The 23,872-nt window shown below is 53.6% G+C and overlaps 3 protein-coding genes across 4 annotated transcripts in view; 1 reads left to right on the top strand and 2 right to left on the bottom strand.

Annotated features, from left to right (window-relative positions):
* Rnf123 (ring finger protein 123) overlaps positions 1-1,974 on the bottom strand; it is a 30,873-nt gene extending 28,899 nt beyond the window's left edge. For both annotated transcript variants that reach the window (XM_045137025.1, XM_004664246.3), the window contains exons 1-2: positions 1,746-1,974; positions 1,382-1,466 (exon numbers count right to left, since the gene is read on the bottom strand). In XM_045137025.1, the coding sequence (XP_044992960.1) occupies positions 1,382-1,466; positions 1,746-1,827 (167 nt within the window). In that variant the 5' untranslated portion in view covers positions 1,828-1,974. The remainder of the gene's footprint in view (positions 1-1,381; positions 1,467-1,745) is intronic.
* Positions 1,975-6,599: 4,625 nt separating this feature from the next.
* Positions 6,600-10,246, top strand: Mst1 (macrophage stimulating 1). The gene is made up of 15 exons (XM_045136985.1): positions 6,600-6,616; positions 6,766-6,902; positions 6,986-7,106; positions 7,228-7,346; positions 7,518-7,773; positions 7,969-8,099; positions 8,190-8,292; positions 8,509-8,645; positions 8,736-8,771; positions 8,856-8,964; positions 9,112-9,189; positions 9,338-9,484; positions 9,565-9,671; positions 9,770-9,909; positions 10,032-10,246. Exons 1-15 carry the CDS (start codon positions 6,600-6,602, stop codon positions 10,191-10,193), a joined length of 1,800 nt encoding a protein of 599 aa, XP_044992920.1. The 3' UTR covers positions 10,194-10,246.
* Positions 10,247-10,653: 407 nt separating this feature from the next.
* Positions 10,654-21,415, bottom strand: Apeh (acylaminoacyl-peptide hydrolase). Its single transcript, XM_004664240.2, has 22 exons — positions 21,302-21,415; positions 21,094-21,226; positions 20,478-20,604; positions 19,636-19,729; positions 19,463-19,538; positions 19,212-19,375; positions 18,913-19,050; positions 18,728-18,819; positions 18,611-18,651; positions 18,400-18,521; positions 17,718-17,778; positions 15,632-15,729; positions 14,995-15,046; positions 13,701-13,789; positions 13,155-13,293; positions 12,301-12,384; positions 12,133-12,213; positions 11,696-11,784; positions 11,410-11,600; positions 11,200-11,302; positions 11,001-11,107; positions 10,654-10,910 (listed from the first exon to the last, which is right to left on the bottom strand). The coding sequence occupies exons 1-22, from the start codon at positions 21,311-21,313 to the stop codon at positions 10,805-10,807; spliced, it is 2,199 nt and encodes a 732-aa protein (XP_004664297.2). The 5' UTR covers positions 21,314-21,415; the 3' UTR covers positions 10,654-10,804.
* Positions 21,416-23,872: the final 2,457 nt, after the last annotated feature.

Here is a 23,872-nt window from a genome sequence, read left to right as displayed (position 1 = left end):
CTCTCTTTCTCTCCCTCCCCCCTTTTCTCTGTCAAATAAATAAATAAATAAATAAAACATATTTAAAAATAAACAAGGGCTGGAAAGATGGCTTAGTGGTTAAGCGCTTGCCTATGAAGCCTAAATACCCTGGTTTGAGGCTCGATTCCCCAGGACCCACATTAGCCAGATGCACAAGGGGGCGCACGCATCTGGAGTTCATTTGCAGTGGCTTGATGCCCTGGCACACCCAATCTCTCTCTCTCTCTCTCTCTCTCTCTCTCTCTCTCTTTCTCGCTCTATCGCTCTCAAATAAATAAATAATGAATAAAAATATCAAAAAAAAAAAAAATAAACAACAAGAAAAAAAGAAAAAGAGGTAAGGTCTCTATCTATCCCAGGCTGACCTGGAATACACTATGTAGTCCCAGGGTGGCCTTGAACAAGCAATCCTCCTACCTCTGCCTCGCGAGTGCTGGGATTAATGGTGTGCACCACCACACCTGGCTGTTGGGTTTTTGCAGTAGTCTTGATATGTAAACCACACACACTTCACACTTGAGGTCTAGTCAGGCATGGTGGTACACAGCAGGAAAAAAATTCAGGAAGGTCACTGAAGTTGGTACTTTTTTAAAAAAAGTTTTCTCTATAGCAGAATCTGAACTACATATACAGTGAGATAAAGAAAAAAATAAGAGAAAAAACTGGTCACATTGAATAATGACACGATAGGATCTTTTACTAATATTTGTTATGAAGTTTCAGCTAATCTAACTTTTTTGGGTTTTAATTTTTCAAGGTAGTGTCTCACTTTACCCCAGGCTGACCTAAAGCTCACTCTGTGGCCTCAGGCTGGCCTTGAACTCACAGAGATCCTCCTGCCTCAGCCTCTTGCATGCTGGAATCTAAGGCATGCACCACCACAGCAGCCTTACTTCTGACTTTTGCTTTGTTTTGTTTTTCGAAGTAGGGTCTCACTCTATCCCAGGTTGACCTGGAATTCACTATGTAGTCCCAGGGTGGCCTTGAACTTCTGACTTTTACACAGAAAAAATTTAAATGTAGTCAACTTGCAAGAAAAAGACACTGATGGGGATTCTACTATATAAGTTCAGGCAGAAGTTACGAGGCACGGCAGGGTTAGAGGTACGGGCAGGTACACATAGGGCCAGACACTAAGCATGAAGGGCAGTCAGGTATACATGTGTCTCTTCCTGACCTCAGAATCCTCAGAAGGAAGGAACTTGGGTAGAGAAAAGAACAAGTGGAGTCTAGAAGATGGACTCTGGCCACAAGTCTCCTAGCCAGGAGCAAAGCGCAAACAGAAGCCCAGCTACTTCCCCGCAAGAGCAGCCTAGGTCAGACCCTGAAGAGTGAGCAAGGGCGACCCACCCAGCCATACCTGCTGGTGGCTGCAGGGGATGCATGGTCAGGAGAGGAAAAGACCCGGTGCAGGTAATCACTCAGCAGCTTCTCATGCACAATGCCTGGGCCACAGGTCAGAAGGGAGGAAAGAAGCAGGCTGTCAGTACAGTTCTTGATCCCTGCTGGCCCCACAGACTGCTGGCCACTGGCCAGCCACAGGACTCAGAAGGACAATCACAGCAGGTGCACTGCTTCACGGTGGCCGGTGAAGAACTGGCTCACAGGAACAGGGGGCATTCGAAGGTGTGAGGCTCATCAGGCCTGGGACTTTGCTGCATTGGTCCTTTCCTTCTCCTTCCCCCAAATCACAGAGCACCCTTCCCTGCCCTGCCAGCCCTTACCTGTAACCCTGGATTTCTCAGCATCTGAGGTCAGCCTGTAGCTCTTGCGGGAGAAAGACATGCCAGCTCCCTTGGATGCCATCTTTCATCTCTCATGGGCAGCCAGTGCTCCTAGAGGCTGGACTAGATGCACAGTGTGTGTACTTAAGGCAAGCCAATGACACTCACACACCCCAGTCCTCTAGTGGTAGGAAGGCTTGGGAGGAGGTGAGGCCAGAACACTAGGCACACTCACATACATACCACCAAGGTGGGGAAGCAGAGACTCCCAGCTGCCTATACAGGGAGGGTAGGTATGGGGTTAGGCCCATGTTCCAGGGAACACATTAGGCCCCATACTCTGTCCCAGTGCCCACTACAGGGTTCAGCAGAAGCAGGGGCAAGATATATGTTTGCGCAACCATAATTAAATGCCTTGTCTCTGGAGAAGTCAGATCAAAATGTCCAGAGGTGGCCAAGTCAAAACACCTGCATCCATGTTGGTCATACTGGCTCCAGCTCATATCCAGACGAGCAGACCCTCAAACATAGGCTACTATCAGTCTGGCCACCTTCAGCCACAAGTCCCTCTTACTCCCTCAATGCTGAGACTTAACAACTTTAGCCCAAGGTCCTTCCCTTCTTTCACCCACACTAGCTGTCTTGTTCCCGCTCACACATACGCTCTCCTGCCCCACCCAAGACCACTGCCCTGGTCTTCCAACTGCTGTCTATTCCTCACATACCATGTCAGTGCTCAGAACCTGTGCTACGTCCCTGGTGCAGGTCTCACGGTAAAGAGCTGCACTATCCAACACAGAAGCCACATGTGGTTAAGTCTTTAAAAACTTTTGGGGCTGGAGAGATTGTTCATTGGTTAAGGCACTTGCTTGCAAAGGCTAATGGCCCGGAGTTCCATTCCCCAGTACCCACATAATGCCATATGCACAAAGTGGCATTTGTTTGCAGTGGCTGGGGACCCTGGTACACCCATCCTGTCTCTCTTATCTCTACCTCTCTCTCTCTCTGCATGCAAATAAACAAAAAAAAATTAAAAATTAAAAATTCGGGCTGGAGAGACGGCTTAGCGGTTAAGCGCTTGCCGGTGAAGCCTAAGGACCCCAGTTCAAGACTCGATTCCCCAGGACCCACGTTAGCCACATGCACAAGGGGGCGCACGCGTCTGGGGTTCGTTTGCAGTGGCTGGAAGACCTGGTGCGCCCATTCTCTCTCTCTCTCTTTCTGCCCCTCTCTCTCTTTCTCTCTCTCTTTGTCATTCTCAAATAAATAAAAATGAGCGAAAAAAATTAAAAATTCAATTTCTCAATTAGACTAACCACATTTCAAGAGTTCAAAGATTACATGCGGCTGTACTGGACTGATGACCACAGACGTACATCTCTACCAACATGGAAAGTTCTATTAGACAGCACCTGTCCAGACCTTGGCGGTCCTGCACAGCTCTGCGCCGGCATTCCCTTCTCTGCAGCCCATTCTTATCTCACCTAAACAGGTCCTCTGCTCCTGCCACAACCCCTAGTCTGCCTGCCTGCCTGCCTGTCTGTCTGTCTGTCTCGGGGGAAAGTTATTCTCTTATCGTGCCATCCCCCGGGGCCCTCGGAGGGCATTCACGAGCCATGCCCCTCACACTGGAGTAACTGTAAGATGCCATCATTCACACCTAGAAGCGGCGAAACCTGTCCCTGCTCGGAGGTTCCCTGCCACTGTCATTCTACCCAGTCGTCCCGAGGGATCCGGGCTCGGGACCGAACCGACTCCACCTGGGAGGCCAAGGACGCCGAGGGCAGCGCATGGCTCCCCCCAAGTCACCCCCGCCTGGCCCCAAGCTTCCGAGGACCTGTCAGGCCAGCTCCCGCCCAGAGTCCTACGCCACAGGCCTCGGCACTCCTAGGGGCGAATGTTATCGTACTAGACGGGACCCGGCACGAGGGGAGACACCAGGACCTGCCCAGCTCCATGTCGAGCCTCCCCCTCACTCACCCTCAGCCTCCGCCACCCCGACCGGCTCACAACATCCGCCCAGGCTTTTGGCTACGGCACCCGGCTTGGGCCAAACCGCGTGCACGCTCGGCGCGCCACGCCCCCAGGCGCGCACGCGCACTCGCACAGACCGCGCGGGGCCTTGGCCAGGAGAAATAACCTCCGCTGGCCGAGCCCCTGCTAGGTTGCTCTGGAGTAATTGACTCTGATTCCCCCGCCTGCTCTGGTGTGCTGCTAACCCAGCTGTAGCCAGAGGCAGATGCCTTTGCAGGGTCCGTTGGTCAACTGTCTCCAACTCCTACCTTACTTGGAGGCCTGGACCCTACGTCTCCTGGGATGCGTGGAAAGGCACTCTCGTCCATACCTGTGGTTACTCCTCACCCCCATTTGGACCCAACAGGCAGTATTGCTCACCTTCCCTGGGGGTGACACTTCTGATAGGCTGTGAACCTCCCAGTTCTGCTGCCAGGGGATATGAGCTGACCTGCCTACAGCTGGGGCCCAACTGATAAGGCAGAAAAAGAGGCAAGCCAACACCGGGGGCTGGGGAAGTCATGTTTTCCACTTTACAGGGAGAAACTGAGCCTCGGAAAATGTGAACGTCACTACCAAGAGGTTGTCAAATCTTGGCAATTTCTACTGACAATGCCCTTGGGTAAATTAGGCTGCAGGCAGGTTTCACACCCACCCCCCTTTTCCAGGACGCCTCAGAGAACCCAGTTCACTAAATAGAGGGTCTGCACCATGGTGAGGGACCTAGCACTTGACTCACTGGGCCTGAGGCCCGACCCCACCAGGCTTCTGTTACCTGGTCTTAGGTCAGCCCCAAGCAGGTTTAGAATGGGGGTGTGGAGCCACAGCCACCCAATCCGGTGAGGACAAATTTCACAACTTCCCGGATGAGGCTGTGGTAGGTCACAGTACAGCCTCCAGCCAGGAGGATGTGGTGGCTCCCACTCTTGCTTCTTCTGCCACAGTGGTCAAGGGCTGTTGGTGAGTATCTCCCATCCTGATGCTCATTTGCCTTCAGTACAGGGTTGACCCCTGGCCCATGTCACTATTCTTGCCAGGTGTTTGCTTTCCCATTAGGCAGGAAACAGTGACCATGATCTCTGAGAAGCTTTGTGAGTACATACATGCCATGTCTATTCAGGCCTGCATTAACATGACTGCTGTAGCCTTGAGGTGCTGTTGTCACCATACTGATGAGTACACCCAGCAGACAGTGATTCCTGAGCCTCATCTGTCACTCTAACTTTATTTATTTATTTTGAGAGAGAGAGAAAAGAGAGAGAGAGAGGGAGAGGGAGAGAATGGGTGCTCCAGGGCCTTCAGCCACTGCGAACGAACTCCAGATGCCTCCGCTCCCCTTGTGGCGCACTTGTGACATTGCATGCATGCATCGCTGTGGGTCTGGCTACTGGGACCTGGAGATTTGAACATGAGTTCTTAGGCTTCACAGGCAAGCGCCTTAACCACTAAGCCATCTCTGCAGCCCCACCCTAACTTATAAATTAAGGGTGCTTACTTATAACACTTGCCCGCTGGGGTTCAATTTCCCAGTACCCATATGAAGACTGATGCACAAAGTGGTGCATGCATCTGGAGTTTGTTTGTAGTGACAAGCCCTAGCATGCACACCCATATTCTCTCTCTCTTTTTCTGTTTACAAGTAAGCAAAGTAAAATAATTTTTTAAATCCCCCTCAAAAAACACCCACAAAACTATTTTTAAAAAAGAATTCCTAGGCTGGGCATGGTGGCATATGCCTTTAATCCCAGCACTTGGGAGGCAGAGGCAGGAGGATCACTATGAGTTTGAGGCCACCCTGAGACTCCATAGTGAATTCTGGATCAGCCTGAGTGAGCTAGAGCAAGACCCTACCTCAAAAAAAAAAAAAAAAAAAAATCCTAGGTTGGTTCCCTCCATGTATAGTGTAAAGGCTCTAAGCTCAAGTATTTTCGTTTGAAAGGTGCGATGGGACAAATTTTATAGGGCAAGTACCATTATCCAAAGCCTCCTAGAGTAGATGTATTATCGGAATTGAGCCCAGTGCCCGACCTACTTACCAGATACTACCAGAACAGACAACGACCATGTCTGGGCCTGCCTCCTCCACTCTCTGTAGGGGAGTTAGGCTGGCCACCATTTTTTTTTTTTTTTTTTTTTGAGGTAGGGTCTTGCTCTAGCCCAGGCTGGGAATTCACTATGTAGCCTCAGGGTGGCCTCAAACCCATGGCAATCCTCCTACCTCCTGCCTCCAGAGAACTGGGATTAAAGGCATGGCCTTTGAAAATACACACACAAGACCCAAGACCCACCCCGGAGGCCTTGTATCCAAGCCCCTGAATGAACAAAGCACGGGAGATGCCAATATACATGCACTGACGTGCGTGGCCAACTGCTCTGCGCCCACCCTACAGGGAAGCGCTCACCTCTGAATGACTTCCAGCTGCTGCGGGGTACAGAGCTGAAGAATCTGCTAAATACAGTGGTGCCAGGGCCTTGGCAAGAAGATGTGGCCAATGCTGAAGAGTGTGCTAGGCGCTGTGGACCCTTCCCGGAATGTCGGTGAATACATAAGTGGCTTAGATAGGACGTGGCTAGAGGTATGAGGTCCTGGGCTGCTGGGTAATGCTGTGTCTTTTCTCCAGGGCCTTCCACTACAACAAGAGTAGCCATGGCTGCCAGCTGCTGCCATGGACACAGTATTCGCCCCACACACGCCTGCACCATTCCAGCTTCTGTGATCTTTTCCAGAAGAAAGGCAAGTTTGTTGTGAGGAAGATCAGGGTTCCATTATGGAGGACCTGAAGTCTCACATCCCATGGACCCTTTCCTCTCTCGCTTCCAGACTATGTTCGGGCCTGTATCATGGACAATGGGGTCAGGTACCGGGGCACTGTGGCCAGAACAGCAAGCGGCCTGCCCTGCCAAGCCTGGAGCCACAAATCCCCTAATGACCACAAGTGAGACACCTGCCCATTATGCCTGTAGAATTTCCCCCTGCAAGCATTGGAATGAGGGTCTCTGCCTACAGGTATACACCCACACCCTGGAATGGCCTGGAAGAAAATTTCTGCCGGAATCCTGATGGAGACTCCAGAGGCCCATGGTGCTACACGACAGACCTCACCGTGCGTTTCCAGAGCTGTGGTATCAAGACCTGCAGGGAGGGTAAGCAACCCCAGATCAGGCCTGGGGGAGGGAGGGGGACTGGCTTGCTACCACCTAGGACCGCACCGGCCCTGTGTTTCCAGCCGCTTGTGTCTGGTGCAATGGCGAGGACTACCGCGGTTTGGTAGACCGCACCAAGTCGGGACGCGAGTGCCAACGCTGGGACCTGCAGCACCCTCACTCGCACCCCTTCCAGCCTGACAAGTAGGCACAGGCCCCCTCCTCTCGCTGGGGGTGGGGTGGGGGGGTCTAGACCCAAGGGGCGGGGCCAGAGTACCAAAGCCTTGCCCACGCTCACCCGGTTACCACCCCGCCCCGCTCCCAGGTTCCTGGACAAAGGTCTGGACGACAATTATTGTCGGAATCCAGATGGGTCCGAGTGGCCCTGGTGCTACACCACAGACCCGAAGATCGAGCGAGAAGTCTGCGACCTGCCCAGCTGCGGTAGGCTGAAGGGGCAGGGCCTGAAGAGGGCACGTGGAAACTCGGAAACTCGTGGTGGCCGCGGTATGGGGCGGGGGGGGGGGGGGGGACGACATGGGTGGTGTGGCTTGGCCGCGGGGGTACCAGAAAGGCTTGGACATTGCCATAGATGGGCAGAGAGCAAACCTGCAGGGTACCAGGGACCCACGAAAGACGAACCCAGCCCCAGAGGCCGTTCCAGCACCCGGTCAGTTTCCAATCGGCCTGGGTCCTTCCAAGGATCCAAGACACAACGGCGCCCCAAAAGCAAGACTTTTAAGTGCTTCCGCGGGAAAGGCGAGGACTACCGGGGTACAGCCAACACCACCTCTGCAGGCGTGCCCTGCCAGCGTTGGGATGCGCAGAGCCCGCATCAGCATCACTTTGTGCCGGAGAGATACGCTTGCAAGTGAGGTGACAGGCGGGAGAGGGAGGGGGAATGTGGGTGGGGGGCGGCGTCCTCGGGTGGGTGGACGCCGAGGGGTGGCACAGGGGCGGGTGGATGCCGAGAGAGGCGGCACAGGGGCGGAGCCTGGGGTGGAACCCGCTTCAACCTAAAAGCTGCGTGGGACTCCACCAATGCGGAGGGAAAACGCCTGCTCAGGGACCTTCGGGAGAATTTCTGCCGGAATCCGGACGGCTCCGAGGCGCCCTGGTGCTTCACCACGAGACGTAACTTGCGCGTGGCCTTCTGCTACCAGATCCAGCGCTGCACAGACGAAGTGTCGCCAGAGGGTGAGGCTGGAGCCCTGGGTACAGAGCTGGGGCCGGAATCGCCTGGCCTGATGGTCGGGGCTGACCAATGCTCTTGTCTGCTGGCTGCAGACTGCTATCATGGCTCAGGGGAACAGTACCGCGGCATGGTCAACAGGACCCGCAAGGGCGTCCAGTGTCAGCACTGGTCCTCGGAGACACCACACAAGACACAGTAAGCCCACGGACACCCCCAATCCAGACTGGGCCTTAACCATAAGGCAATATGCGGTGATGGCTTCTTTTGGAGGCAGGGTTTCACTGAAGGCCAGGCCGACCTGGAATTCACTATGTAGTCTCAGGGTGGCCTCGACTCACAGAGATCCTCCTATCTCTGCCCCCTAAATAATATCCAGCGAGGATATTATCTAGAGTTTCTCTTCCCACCTAGATTCTTGCCCACCTCGATGCCCCATGCCAGACTGGAGGAAAACTTCTGCCGGAATCCGGATGGGGACAGCCATGGTCCCTGGTGCTATACTATGGACCCAGCAACCTTATTTGACTACTGTGCCCTAGACCGCTGCAGTGAGTGATGACACATCCTCCTGCCCTTACCTCAGGCCCACCTCCAAAGACTGGCTCCTTTAACTAACCTGAGTACATTTGGTTTTGCAGATGATAGCAAACAGCCATCCATCCTGAACCCTCCAGGTACAGACTTGACTCGGTAGTGGATGGAGGTCCTTTGCCCCCCCCCATCTCCCCAAGAGGATTTCATCTTGCTCTGTCCCCCAGACCAGGTACAATTCCACGAATGTGGCAAGAGAGTGGACAAGCGCAACAGGCTGCGTGTGGTGGGGGGTCAACCAGGGAACTCACCATGGACAGTCAGCTTGCGTAACCGGTGAGACACAAGAGCTTGTCCCCAAGAGATGGCCATCCTAATAGGGGATGGACGCGTGTCCCTGACCCCCAAGTCCTAGCCAAAAATGATAGGTCCAGCATGTGGCCCAGTACTCACTGTTGATTTTCCTAATCCCTTCTCCTCCAGGCAGGGCCAGCATTTCTGCGGAGGGTCCCTAGTGAAGGAGCAGTGGGTACTGACTGCCCGACAATGCGTCTGGTCCTGGTGAGCCTTCCTCTGGCTTGGGGACCCAGACACCCCCACCCTTGCATTCATTCTTTCCCCAGTCACTTTCCCCGGGGGCGAGCCAACAAAGGAGCTATGGGGCGGCTCACTGGAGGTCAAGAATGATCTAGCAGAACCTCTCTCTTAGCCAAGAACCTCTCACTGGGTATGAGGTGTGGTTAGGCACAATATTCCAGAACCCACAGCCTGGGGACCCAGACCTACAGCAGGTCCCGGTGGCCAAGACAGTGTGCGGGCCTTCAAGCTCCCAGCTTGTCCTGCTCAAGCTAGAGAGGTATGTGGACCAGTGGAGAGGATGTGGGGTGGGGATGGCCCTTGTGGTCTCACACCAAGTGCCCTCATTTCTGTTAAAAGACCTGTGACCCTGAACCATCGTGTGACGCGGATTTGCCTGCCCCCTGAGCAGTATGTGGTGCCTCCAGGGACCAAGTGTGAGATTGCAGGCTGGGGAGAGTCCCAAGGTAAGCGCACAGTGCGTAGGAATGGAGTGCTTCAAGAAAGGAGGACCGGGCCTGGGTTCTGTCCCAGGACCCTCTTCCCTCCATTCTCTTCACTTTAGGTACAAGTGAAAACACCGTCCTGCATGTGGCCTCGCTGCGGGTCATCTCCAACCAGGAATGCAACGTGAAGCACCGAGGACATGTACAGGAGAGTCAGATGTGCACTGAGGGATTGTTGGCACCTACCGGGGCATGTGAGGTCAGTGGCAGGGCTCCTAGGCAAGCCCAGGGAGGGTGCAGGGGACTGGAGATATACTATTTGATCACCAAGGGAGCAAGTCAGTGCACTGGTCCAAAGCCCTAACCAGTTCTTCCTGACAGGGTGACTACGGGGGCCCTCTTGCCTGCTTTACCCATGACTGCTGGGTCCTCCAGGGGCTTATCATCCCCAACCAAGTGTGCGCACGGCCCCGCTGGCCAGCGGTCTTCACACGTGTGTCTGTGTTTGTGGACTGGATTCACAAGGTCATGGAGCTGGAGTAGGCCTGGCCTTGGTCCCTTGCCTTGGGGAGGACAAAATTTCCTGTCAAATATAAAACCACCTTTTCTGTATGCCTGTAGAGAATGCTGCCTAGCCTCTGCTTATAGGGGATGGGCTGGTGACTCCTCGCAAGGGCCTGGGTGATTTAAGTCCAGCTTTCTCCGGGTGCTAGGTGCTCTGACCCTGGAACTATGTCAGGCTGTGTGTGTTTGTGTGTGTGTGTGTGTGTGTTTGTGTGTGTGTGTGTGGCACTCGTGGGAGTGGAGGAGTAGTGTAGAGCAGTCTCCAACCAAAGGGAACACAGCAGAAAGAGTTACCCTGGTGCAGAGTCCCGGCTGGCCAGGAGTTGCTTTTGTCACTGCCCCTGACTGACACTGGAGGCAGATGAATCCTTTGTGGACACTGAACCCCAGAGGCCGAGGTTGGGGATGGCTTGGTACAAAGTACCAGCACAAACCAGGATCTGTGTCCTCATTTATTGTGACTACGTAGTCCACATTCCTCCAGGGAGTCCAGAGACCAGAAAGCCTTTGGGCCACTGTGCCAGATGTTTGAGATCCCCCAAGAGCAAAGTGTGACACAGGCTGACCACCTCACGCGGAACGGCAGGTCTTCAGCTTCCCAAATGCGTGTGCAGCCAGAGCACAGCATTCATGAAGCTGTCCGATTCCACCTCCACCTCTGATAGTGCGTGGTTGCTTTTGGGGTAGAGCAGGAGCCTGTGTGGGATGGGCAGCAAAATTTGAGGTTGGAAGGTCCTGCGTTGCACACGTGCCCACCAACTACCAGGGATATCCCCTGGCACTCACCGAACAGGCACATTCCGGGCCTTGAGGGCACGGTAATACTCCAAGCCTTGCTTGAAGGGTACGCGCCGGTCCTCCTGGCCCAGCATCAGTAACAGTGGTGTCTTCACCTGGGTGTGTGAGGAGCAGAGGGGTGTGGTGAGCTGGGGCCTGGGCTCTGAATGGGTTGGTGGCACACAAACAAGGGGGGGGGTCTGTGTACCTGAGGGATGTACTTGATGGGTGACTTGTCTAGCATTTCTGCCCACACACTGAGGTCTGGCAGGCAGTCACTGCTGTATGGGAAGCCAGCCTCTACCACACACCTACAAGAGACCATCCTGCTGTAGGCCCAGGCGTTCTCGGGCCTGCGGGGCTCCATGGGAGTAGGGAGTGGAGGAGAGAAGAACAGGACCCCATGGTCACCACTCACCAGTCAGGGATGTCAGTGGAACCCATCATGGAGGCAATGTTGACCACAGGGTTCCGGGCCACACAGGCACCATAGGACTCTGGGTACTGACCAATCAGGTGGCATGAGAGGAACCCACCATGGGAACCACCCATAAGGGCCACACGGCCGGCATCAAAGCGCTCCTCCTGGAGAACTTGCTCCACTGCAAACTAGAGAGTAGAGCACAGTATGTGTCCTGCTCCATGAAGCCACATCCCCAAAGGTCCAACCTCCAGCCTGTGCAGAGGCCCCAGCCCCAGGCTACCTGGACATCCTTTACATCCTGTTGGCCCACATTGCCTGGGAGGGAGAGGATGCTGTCCTGGCCAAAACCGGTGGAACCACGGTAGTTCACTGAGGGAGAGGGAAAGGGTAGTCAGTCCCCTGGACACCACTGCCCCATCTGTCAAGTAGGCCCTGGGACCACCTCAGCACAGACTATCAATGGAAAGTGGTCAAGATGAGATAGGAGGTTGTTACCCTGTGACCACACAACCTTTCCAAGGAAATCCCAAGCTCATCTGTTGTCCCCAGGCTACAGTGCTACAGGCTGGGTCAGGGCCATTCCTGGTAGTGGTTAGAATGTAACCAGGCTACAGAAGGACCTCAAGACTAGGGTGGCTAGCCATCCTTGAGGCTTGTACAACTAAGGCCTACCCCATCACTTCGCCAAAGCCTAACACAACCACAGGTTTTTCTTACCTAGCAGCACTGCAAAGCCCGTCTTGCAAAGCATGGCTGGGAACAGCATCCAGGCAGCCACAAAGGATGAATGGGGCCCCCCTGCAGACAAGAAGCAGAGGGTAAAGGGGCCAGGTGGGAGAGGGAGAGAGGGAGGGGGAGGACAAGGACTCTCACGAAGATGCCTACCGTGTGGCATGACCACCATGGGCACCTGGGCCTTATCTGGAGGGTTGCTGGGCTGCAGAAGTATTGCTTCAAAGTCAAGGCCAGCTGTAAGGAGAGGGCTGTAGTCAGCAAAACCAGTGCTAGTTCACAGGGATTTCCCCCACCAAGGCTCCGTCTGCATCTATAGGTCCGAGGCTGACCAGCAGAACAGACACATGGCCAAGATAGTCCACGTCATGACACATGGACCCCAAAAGTCCGGCATTCCTTCTGCCCTAGTCTGGGAGCACCACAGTCTTAAGGGACAGCATTCTAGATAAACTATGGTCATACAGTCTATATAGGTCTAAGACCTTTTTTTTTTTTTAAATTTATTTGAGAGAGGGAAAGAGGCAGAGAAAAAGAGAGAGTGTGTGTGTACCAGGGCTTCCAGCCACTGGAAATGAACTCTAGACATATACGCTACCTTACGCATCTGGCTAACGTGGGTCCTGGGGAACTGAACTAAGGCCCTTTTGCTTTGCAGGCTAGTGCCTTAACCACTAAGCCATCTCTCCAACCCCCCCCCCCCCCCACCACCACCACCACTTTTCTTTGTGTTTTTCAAGGTAAGGTCTCACTCTAGCCTGGGCTGACCTGGAATTTACTATGTAGTCTCAGGGTGGCCTTGAACTCATGGTGATCCTCCTACCTCTGCCTCCCAAGTGCTGGGATTAAAGGTGTGTGCCACCACGCCTGGCTCCAAGGCCTACTTTCTTTGGGCCTTAGCTTTTCCCCCCAGAGAAGATGCGCTCTGGTGGAACCCAGTCACTTATACCCACAGCAGGTGCTCAGACTCCTGGATGCCACTCCTCGCTGCCCCCAGCCCTGCTCACCGTACTGCACATTCTCTTGCTCTGGGGGGGGCTGTAGCACACGGATGCTCCACTGGATGTCAGGAATGGGTTCAGCATCCTCCAGGGATACCCACAGCACAGACTGTTCTTTCCCCGAAGGAGGCAGGAACCCAACTTTCTGCCAAGGGGAAGCAAAGTGTCACAGGTGGGCAGTTCTCACGAGCCCACCAAATGCATTCTCGCTGTGAGCAGCATATACTGTAGTACAGTACACACACTCATATTTGAATAACCCTCTACCACCTACCCCTTACCACCACTCTCCATGGGTTCTAGCCTCTGCTGTCTCCCTGTGTTCTGTAACAATGCCAGAGGACTGGGCACTTCTGCAGGCACCCTGTTTAGGACAGAGCAAATCCTAACCCCGAGTTTCTTCCCATGAATGTCAAGCGCTGGGCTAGACCAACACCTTGGCTCTTCTACATACCGACCAGCCACGGTCAGCCTCTGGGCCCAGTTCCTGGCCTGAGGGACTCTGCTCGCATAGAACCCCTGCCTCCCAGCCTGGAGACCAGTGATACTCACCAGGCTTGGGGGAAGGCTGGGCGTGGAGAACTGGGCCACCATAAGGTCCTGGTCAATTGTAAGGAGCTTCCAGCTTCCACCTGACCCCCCTGGAGGAAGCATATGCCACTAAGAGCCTGGTAGGGACTAACGTCTTTCCTACCTACTCTCTACAGAGTCTCAGTGAAAGCTCAACGTGAACGTGCTCCTTCCACCCTGAGAAGCACATCTCATAAACACCCAAGCACACATACGCTGGGTGAGCCTCTTGCTTGGTCCTTTGTCTTATAGACACTGGCTGTATCCAGGAACTATCAGACCTAAAGGTACACGAGGCCACCAAGGCACTTAACCCACCCCTATGACTGCTGTAGTCCCAGGAAGTTGAGTGGCGAATAGGAGAGGGCCAAGCAGTTGATTAAGTGGGAACTATGTGTGTGATGAGATGTAGGCTTACTTGTTTGTTTATTTATTTTTAGGAGTGGGAGATCTAACACAGGCTCTTGTATAGGCTAGGCAAGTGCTCTACCACTGAGCTATGTCCGCAGTCCACGTAGAACAAAGCTTTGGTAACCGTGAGAGCAAAGCAGAATTGAGGCAGGTACAAAACTCAAAGGACAGGGGCTGGAGAGATGGCTTAGCGGTTAAGTGCTTGCCTGTGAAGCCTAAGGACCCCAATTCGAGGCTCAGTTCCCCAGGACCCACGTTAGCCAGGTGCACAAGGAGACGCATGCATCTGGAGTTTGTTTGCAGTGGCTGGAGGCCCTGGCGTGCCCATTCTCTCGTGTGCTCTCTCTCTCTCTGCCTCTTTCTCTCTGTCTGTCACTTTCAAATAAATAAACAAAAATAAACAAAAAAAAAAAATTAAGAACAAAAAACCTCAAAGGACATTTCAGGGGCTGACCTCGGGCCCAAGTGGGGGAAAGACAAGGGAGCTAACACAGGTTTCTAATGGGCCCTAGGGTAGCAGAACTGCCTTTGCCTGGGATAGGACATGCAAGGATTGGGAAGAGGGAGGATGACTGACATCTTGGTAAAGAAGTCTGTAGGTTTCAGGTCAAGGTGGGGCTGGACCTGAGATTTTAAGTTCAGTGCTAAAGGGCAGTGGAGTCAGGGGAGGTGACATGCTGGCTGAAGAAGGGCCTTGCATGCGCAGGGTCTTCAGGAGACTATCAAAGGCCGTGGAAGAGTCAGTGGTGAACATGGCCAAGCACCACCGCGGTTCCCTGTATCAAGCTCCAACCCCATTCCTAACCGGGCTGGTTTGTTCAGCAGCCCTAACCCCCCCCCACCCCACTGCTGAAGCCCAGCTCACCAGCTGTTAGGGAAGTCACACTGCCCGTCTGGGTGTCTACAGCAAACAGGTCCTGAAGCAGAGGGGAGGCCACATGTGACACTACATTCAAGAGCCATATGGGTCCTGTCCACACCTCCTTTCTTCCCGTTTGGGGACCCTTGGGTCAGGCTAAGGCTATAGGAAGCTATGGTTGATGGCCAGTGTACTGGGGAGTAGCCTGAGGACCTGGATTCAAATCTCAGCCCCTCACAACGTACTGAGTATCCCGGGCAAGGTAAGCAACGTCACTGAGTCCTGTGAGGGATGTGAGAACAAACGATACCATGCCCGAAAGGAGCCTGGGACGCTATGGGGACCCTTACTTCATCCCTGGGGCTCCATCAGCTACCCTTACAAAGTCCTCAGGGAACTACCCTGAAGACAATCCCCTGGTCCTCCAGCTAGAAAACAGGCCAAGGGCTTTGCTGTGGGGCATGAGGGCAGCTGGTCCCTTTGAAGAGAAGCAAATTCAGGACAGTGCAAGCAGGGCTTCAGAGAGTCAGTGAGACCTTGGGCTAGGTACTCCCCAGGGGCATTCATGCTCTGCCCCAGGTCCCTGGCTCCTTCCTAGCAGATGGGCATAGAGGTTGCCTCTCAAGAGTCAAGGTGCTTTTACCTGCCGGCTGCGCTGTGCTGAGTCAAAGATCACTCTCTGGCTGTCGGCTGACCAGCATCCTAAAGGTAGAAGACTGCAGTAGATCCCAGAGAAGTTCTCTGCAAAGTGGAAAGGGCAGGGCTTCACCCAACAGTAAAGGCCTGGGGGTTCAAGGTAGGCCGGGCTGTTGGGGAATTCACCTGGGGCTCCTATAATTTGTCACAGAATAGCAATCCTACAAGTCAGAGCACCCTTCCTGATCAGGAGTTGACTAGGCGGAGGGGAGAGGGGCAGAGAGAGAGGATTCGGGACCCTCAAGTCAGAGTTGCTTCCTCTTGGCCTCTGGCAACATCAGGTACCTTTACCAAGCTAATAACTTTCTGCCCCTTGTTGTGCCAAGTACAGGGCTGGCACAGTGGCTCAAAAGACTTTATCCTTTCATATTATCACTGGGTTTAACCTTCCTTATAATCCTATACAGAAAGTACAAACAACCACTCACTCCACACATGATGATACTCAGGGAAGCCAGGGCACTGCCCAAGGATACACAGCTAATGTGGGGCCGAGCCGAGATTCAGACTAGCTCCCTATATTGCAACCCAAAGAAGATGAAAAGTCAGCCAGCGTGGTGGCACTCGCCTTTAATCCCAGCACTCAGGAGGCAGAGGTAGGAGGAGCGCCGTGAGTTCAAGGCCACCCTGAGACTACATAGCCTGGGCTAGAGCGAGCCCCTACCTTGAAAACAACAGCAACAACAACAAAAAAGTCTCTCAGGCACACGTGGGCTGAGGATCAAACGCAAGATCCTGCACACATGCTAAGTGTGTGATTTACCACTGAGCAACAGCCCCACTGTATCCTTGGAACACTGCTCACTAGACTTCTTCACTGGACTCCTGGAACTTTCTGGGTAGCTTGAAGAAACCAGAACTGTTTACCCTTCTTATCTTTGGGATGGCCTAGGCTCAAAAACAGAATTGTAAAAACAAACAAACAAACCAGAATTGTAAATACTTGACCCTGAGACAGGAGCCTCTTAGCCAAGAGCAGAGAATTGGGTAACTAAAGTCTGTGCAAAGATTGCTGGGGTAGGGCAGGGGGCAGAGTATTGCAGCACCTTCAGGCCCAGAGCCTCTCAAAGAATGACTTTCCAAACCAGCGTACTTTCTGGAACCCATTTGAAGGGTGATATAAAGTTTTACATAGACAATAGAAAAACAAATATCTAACTGTGAGTTTCAGCACAGGAATTATGTCATCTAAATCCCCAACCAACTTGAGCTATTCAGATCCTAGTTTGGTCTAGCCAATTTTTTTAAAAAAATATTTATTTATTTATTTGAGAGCAACAGACAGAGAAAGAGGCAGGGGGTGGGGGAATGGGTGTGCTAGGGCCTCCAGCCACTGCAAAGGAACTCCAGACGCATGCGCCCCCTTGTGCATCTGGCTAACATGGGTCCTGGGGAATTGAGCCTTGAACCGGGGTCCTTAGGCTTCACAGGCAAGCGCTTAACCACTAAGCCATCTCTCCAGCCCCTGGTCTAGCCAATCTTAAAAAATACTTTATTTTTACTTATTTAGTTGAGAGAGGGAAAGAGGCAGAGAGAGAATGGTCACAACAGGGCTTCCAGCCACTGCAAACAAACTCCAGATGCATGTGCCACTTTGTGCATTTGGCTTACATGGGTATTGGGGAATCGAACAGAGGTCCTTTGGCTTTGCAGGCAAGTGCCTTAACCGCTAAGCCATCTCTCCAGCCCCAATTTTTTTTCCCCCTGAGGTGCGGTTTCATTGTAGCCCAGGCTGACAGGCTGACCTGGAATTTACTCTGTAGTGTCAGGGTGGCCTCAAACTCACAGCAATCCTCCTACCTCTGACTCCCAAGTGCTGGGATTAAAGGCATGCACTACCACGCCCGGCATCCAGCTAGCCAATTCTTTTCCATCACTCTATCCCCCACAGTGATGGCCTGGAGGCTTGGCACAGGGCTAGCCCAGCAAGGAGAAAGGGTCCTCCACAGGAACCCAGAAAGAAAGAAACACAGATGGAACAAACAGCAGATACAGTAGGCTCTACTGATTTCCTTCAACCAGCCACCTCTCACCTCCCAGCTGCCGAGGCACAATGTCCACCACCACTGAAGTGACCTTGGTGTACCAATCATACTGCAAAAGAACACAATGTTTAGATCCACCAGGGAATAGACACAGAGCTCTGTAGCTGTAGCTGTCACCTTCAGTGACAATTCTGGGTAGCCTCAGGTGAGAGAAGGGAACCCAGTATCTCTTTTCTTTCTTTCTTTTTTTTTTTTTTTTTGTTTTCGAGGAAGGGTCTCACTCTAGCCCAGGCGGACCTAGAATTCACTATGTAGTCTCAGGGTGGCCTCAAACTCACAGCGATCCTCTACCTCTGTCTCCCCAATGCTGGGATTAAAGGCATGGGTCACCATGCCCGGCCCAATATCTCTTTTCTAGTAGCCTAGACCAGATACACATAGGAGCCTTAGATAAGCGTGTTACCTCTGACTTTTACCAGGGGCCCAGAGCTCTTCCTGGGAAGGGACTGGGATTATATAAATCCCCACTCTACTGTAGCTCCTTGTGGAGCCTGGCCGCTCACAGACAAGAACTAAGAGATGGGACGTGGAGAATGCTCTCAAGGTGATGAGCCTTTCCTACCAACATTCTCAGCCCCCAGGCCCTGCCTTGAAAGGACAGGCAGAACATAACTGCTGCTACACCCGGGGCCGAAGGCCATCCTCTCACTCCCCTCCACCTCCAGCTCACCAAGCACAGCTGGCTGCACTGATGGTGTGGAACCAGAGACGGGTACTGCAGGTAGACAATGCGACACTGGTCTGGGCTCAGCCGAGGAGAACAAACAGCCAGAGAGTCATCGGAGAGGAGTTCTGGGCCACACAGAAATGTGAGCATCACACAAACCAGCAGGGGCAATACTGTGTGTCAGCAAAGCCTAGGTGGGTCGCCAGGCACTTACCACACTTCCCGCCGATGAGGTCTACGTAATAAAGGGCTGACCTGCAATGGCCAGAGAGACGCTCAGTTTCCTGGTTGGCTAGGCTGTAGGGTACCCTGCCCTGCTTGACTTCCTTACCGACGATTGGTGCAGAAGCGGATACCTAGCCGGAAGGGCTCGTGCCACCAGCCTACAAATACCACACCTGTGTCTCCAGGTGCCCAGAAAGCCTGTAAATCAAACCACAGGGCAGTCGTGAGCAAGGGGCCGTTGCTCAAGCAGGGCACCCACACTCCAGGAGTGAAGGCTGAATTGCTGCTGACCTGTCCGGGAGACACATTCTCAGGGACGCCCTCAAGTGCTGAGATGTTGCCACTCTCGATATCCAGCACGCAGAGCACAGGGACGCTTTTAGAAACCATGGTTTCTCCCCAGTCTTCGTAAAACACAAACTGATCCCCCTGAGAACACAGGATACTCAATGCCCAGCCTTTGTACCAGACCCTGCCCTGATTCTTAGAAGCTAGTGCCTCCCCAGATCCAACAGGTACAGTGTTTTGGAGGACACTGAGTCCCAGGGCTGTCCTCCAGGGCCTTCACGGTCTGGCTACACCACAAGCACCTTGATGGCCTGGTCTGGCTTCTTTGGCCTGGCCATCTCGTCATCGTTGGCACTGATGTCCAAGGCTTTGGTCTGAAAAAAGGACTCAGCCTTGGGTCGCTTCTTCTCTGCCACATACAGTAAGTGTGTCTCTGAGTGGGACCAGGACAGGCAGCCAAAGCAGTCTGGATACAGGGAGGGATGATCAGGGAGCGTCCAGGGCTGACTGCCCCACCTTTCCGCCCTACCTGCTCACCAACCAGAAGCCTCACCGTCCTCATAAACGGGCCCGTGTTTCTCCAGTGCTGACAGATTGAAGCTCTTGAGCTTCCGATTTTTCTCCCAGACCTAAGGATATCCGGGTGTCAGGCTGCCTGTTCTCCAACAAAACCTTAGCTGTGGGGCTGGACTCTGTCGCCCACCATTTCCTCTCCCATGGACTCACCTCAAGGAACTGCTTCTCCTCCCCAGAGCCTGTCCCACCAGCCTTGCGCAGCACAGCTTTCATGGTACCTGAAGGAGACTCTCTGCTCAGCAGCCTGAGGATACCGGGTAGCCAGTCAGGATTATGTCTCACCCCCCCCCAAAAAAATAGTCCCATGCTACCCTCTTACTGGCCATAATCTCTTAGATAGGCTTTTTTTGTTTTGTTTTGTTTTGAGGTAGGGTCTCACTCTAGCCCAGGCTGACCTGGAATTCACTATGTAATCTCAGGGTGTCCTTGAACTCACAGTGATCCTTCTACCTCTGCCTCTCCAGTGACTGACAGACTTAACTTTTTTTCTTTTTGGTTTTTCAAGGTAGGGTCTCATTTAGGACCAGGCTGACCTGGAATTCACTATGGAGTCTCAGGGTGGCCTTGAACTCACAGCAATCCTCCTACCTCTGCCTCCCAAGTACTGAGACTAAAGGCGCGCACCACCATGCCCAGCTTTTTTTAAGCCTTGATTGGCATTATGGTTACAAGATCAGGGAAGGCAGCACAGGAGAGTGTCTCTCAACCAACTCCTAAATAAGATTCTTAGGGCTCTGGTCCCATACCAGTTCCTGCAGCATCTCTAATCCCACAATGGCAGCTGGCCTTGTCTATCTTCCCTAGGATAGGGACTGTATTCTCCCCACATTCCCAGGCCACTATGGGCTCTAGGTTAACTAACCAATGTTGTCACTGAAGGGACCAAGTACAGAGTCCTGAGCCCTAAGAACAAGGCATGGTGGGCACCCACCAAAGGCTTGTGGGGCAGATGGCTGTGGCCTTGTCTGCCAAGCATCCTCTCACACACTTACTCCCCCCGGGTCTCCACACTGTTGCCGGCAGGCCCCGCAAACACCACCGAGCCTCCGTCGTGGAACACTAGGTACTGGCGGCAGAATCGGATGTTCTCCATGCGTTCCAGATCCCTCTGGGTCCACTCTGCAAGGTGACACACGAGGCTGCCCAACGTGTCCAGGACAGCCCACCCGAGGGTCCACCTTTCCCAGTCTGTCTCCAGACAGCCTGGACAGCGCTTGATCAAAGCTTAAGAACAAGCTTTCAGGGTTTGAGCCGACAACCACTTGGAGAGAACCTCCTGCCCACCCGCACTCATTATGGAATCTTAAGGGCAACCTGTCATGTGTGTGGAAGGGAGAAGCAGGAGAGCGCCCTACAAGGCCCACAACTTGCACCCCTGTCTGAATTCTACCCCGATCCCCTCAACTCATTCACTGCTAACCGGTAATGCTTGAACAGTCCCCCAAACACCCGTGTGCAGAAATTGGGAGGGGGGGGGAAGGATGATGCCCTCTCAGACCCGGTTTCCTCCACACACTAGTGCGTATTGGCCAAGCAGCAAGGCCCTCCACATTTCTGTGCACCTGAATGCACGGCCCCGTCGCCCTCCATTCCCCTAGATCCACACACCAGTGTGCACGGTCCGGTAGAGGCCCCCATACTGCGTGGTGACCTCCGGGCCCAGGCAGGCGGCGCTCAGCGTGGGCTGGCGGCTAAGGCCCCGGTACAGCGCTGCCGCCTCCTCGGGCTCGCTCAGCAGCACCTGCGCAGGGGACACACCAGGGTCAGACTCGGCCCGAGCTGCGGGGGCCGCGCGGGCCGCGGGCCGAGCCCTCACCTGACGCTCCATAGCCGCCTTTCCAGCAGCACAGTCCCAGAGCCCGGAAGTGAGGCCTCGTGGGGCGGAGCCTGGGGCGGCCCGTCAGTTTCCGCTACAGCCCGAGGCGGCCCGGGAGGGGCGGGGCCCTCGACCAATAAGAAGCTGGGACCCTGAGCAGGGGGCGGGGCCGTGATGGTAGGAGCCGGGTCCCTGGGTAGGGGAGGGGCCGTGATGGTAGAAGTGGGGTCCCTGGGCAGGGAAGGGGCCGTGATGGTAGAAGTGGGGTCCCTGGGCAGGGGAGGGGCCGTGATGGTAGAAGTGGGGTCCCTGGGCAGGGGAGGGGCCGTGATGGTAGAAGTGGGGTCCCTGGGCAGGGAAGGGGCCGTGATGGTAGAAGTGAGGTCCCTGGGCAGGGGAGGGGCCGTGATGGTAGAAGCGGGGACCCTGGGCAGGGGGCGGGACCGTTATGGTAGAAGTGGGGACCCTGGGCAGGGGGCGGGGCCGTGATGGTAGGAGCGGGGTCCCTGGGCAGGGGGCGGGATCGTGATGGTAAGGAGTTGGGGCCTAGGAGGGAGAAGGGGTACTAGAAACCTCGTGGAATGGAGCAGGACTCTCGGTACAGGACGAGGCAAGTGGGAGGTGGGTTCCGGGGTTCCAATCCTGAACCTTTTACTGAGGCAGTTAGGGTATCGGAAGACACCACCAAGTTGGTGCTAGGTGAGGGGCAAGTCCAGGGAGAAGGGCGAAAGGAAGACCGGAGTGAGTCCTGGACATGCTAAGGGGCAGGACCTGGGAGGAACGCTGACCAATGATTTTTTTGTTTTTCGAGGTAGGGTCTCACTGTAGCTCAGTCTGACCTGGAACTCGTGGCGATCCTCTTACCTCTGCCTCCCGAGTGCTGGGATTAAAGGCTTGCTCATGCTCCACCACTCCCGGCTCTGACCAATGAATCTTTGAAGACAGGGTGGGGGTGAGGGCGAGATGAGCACTCTGAGACAACCGTGATGTGGGGCTGGGCCGAGCAGGAGCATCCGGAAGGGCTCCTACTGGGGTTGGCTGCACCATCCACCAAGAGGCAAACATTCACCAGACGGTGCCCAGCCTGGTCACTCTCAGACAGATGGAAGCTATGGGCGAAGGTCTGGGGAAGTAGGGAAGAGTTATGGTATGTGGGGCACCGGGACGGTGCTGATCTCTCAGGGTGCTGCCTCGGTTTATCAATCACCAGGCCTGCCCCTAAAGGCTATCTTGTCTCGGCAGCCTCCACCCGCCCTTCTCCGGGTCGCTTTGCTAGGTAGGGACGGTGAGCAGATTGGGTGTCCGCCTTCAGAGATCCCAGTGGAATCAGACTCCAGCCAGAACCAAAGCCTTCAAGTGAAAAGAAGAGCCTAGGTAGGTAGGCTCCCTCCCCAGGCAGAACTGGGTTTGTTGGGTGATAGTGGAGAGCAAGAGAGGCTGGGCAACAGTCAACCCCGTAGATGTCTTCTCTTCCACCACTCCCCCCACCACCCCCTGAAGTAGGGTCTCACTGTAGCTGAAGCTGACCCAGAATTCACTATGTAGTCTGAGGCTGGCCTCGACCTCACTGTGATCCTCCTACCCCTGCCTCCCAAGTGTGGGGATTAAAGACGTTGCACCACCACGCCTGTCTCAACGTCTCCTCTTCCATATAGCTTAAGTTTACCTGGTCTTTTACATATATGTCAGGGTGCATTCAGTCTTGTCTTTTTTTGTTGTTTTGTTTTTTTGAGGCAGGGTCTCACTCTAGTCCAGGCTGACCTGGAAATCACTATGTAGTCTCAGGTGGCCTTGAACTCATAGTGATCCTTCTACCTCTGCCTCCTAAATGCTGGGATTAAAAGCGTGTGCCACCATGCCTGGCAACAAACTGGTATTTTTATTTATTTTTTCATCCATTTTTTTAAAATTTTTAATTTTTATTAACATTTTCCATGATTATAAAAAATATCCCATAGTAATTCCCTCCCTCCCACAACAAACTGGTATTTTTAAAAATATATTTTATTTATCTATTTGAGAGAAAGAGGCAGAGGGAAAGAGAGAGAATGGGCGTGCCAGGGCCTCCAGCCACTGCAAATGAACCCCAGATGCATGTGCCCCCTTGTGCCTCTGGCTTATGTGGAAGAGTCGAACCAGGATCCTTTGACTTTGCAGGCAAACTCCTTAACCGCTAAGCCGTCTCTGCAGCCCCCAAACTGGTATTTTAAAATTTATTTTTATTTTCATTTTTCGAGGTAAGGTCTCACTATATCCAGCTCAAACTGGCCTGGAATTCACTTTGTAGTCTCAGGGTAGCCTTGAACTCACAGCAATCCTCCTACCTCTGCCTCCCAAGTGCTGGGATTAAAGGTGTGCACCACCATGAACAGCTGCAAATTGGTATTTTTGTTTTTTGTTTGACTGCAACTTCAAATTTGGTAGGGGCTCTTAGTAACCTAAGTAACTCTTGACCACCTGAATTATTCGACGGTCAGCCATAGTTTCTAGGCTTGGGGTAGATAGAGCAAGACAGGCACAGGTGTAGGACTTGTTGCCAACAGCAGGGGGCAGCATTTGCTCACATATCTT

Source organism: Jaculus jaculus, chromosome 17 (genome assembly GCF_020740685.1).
Source record: "Jaculus jaculus isolate mJacJac1 chromosome 17, mJacJac1.mat.Y.cur, whole genome shotgun sequence".
NCBI lineage: Eukaryota > Metazoa > Chordata > Mammalia > Rodentia > Dipodidae > Jaculus > Jaculus jaculus.
The sequence above is the reverse complement of the archived record's forward strand: the minus strand, read 5'-3'. Positions and strand labels throughout refer to the sequence as shown.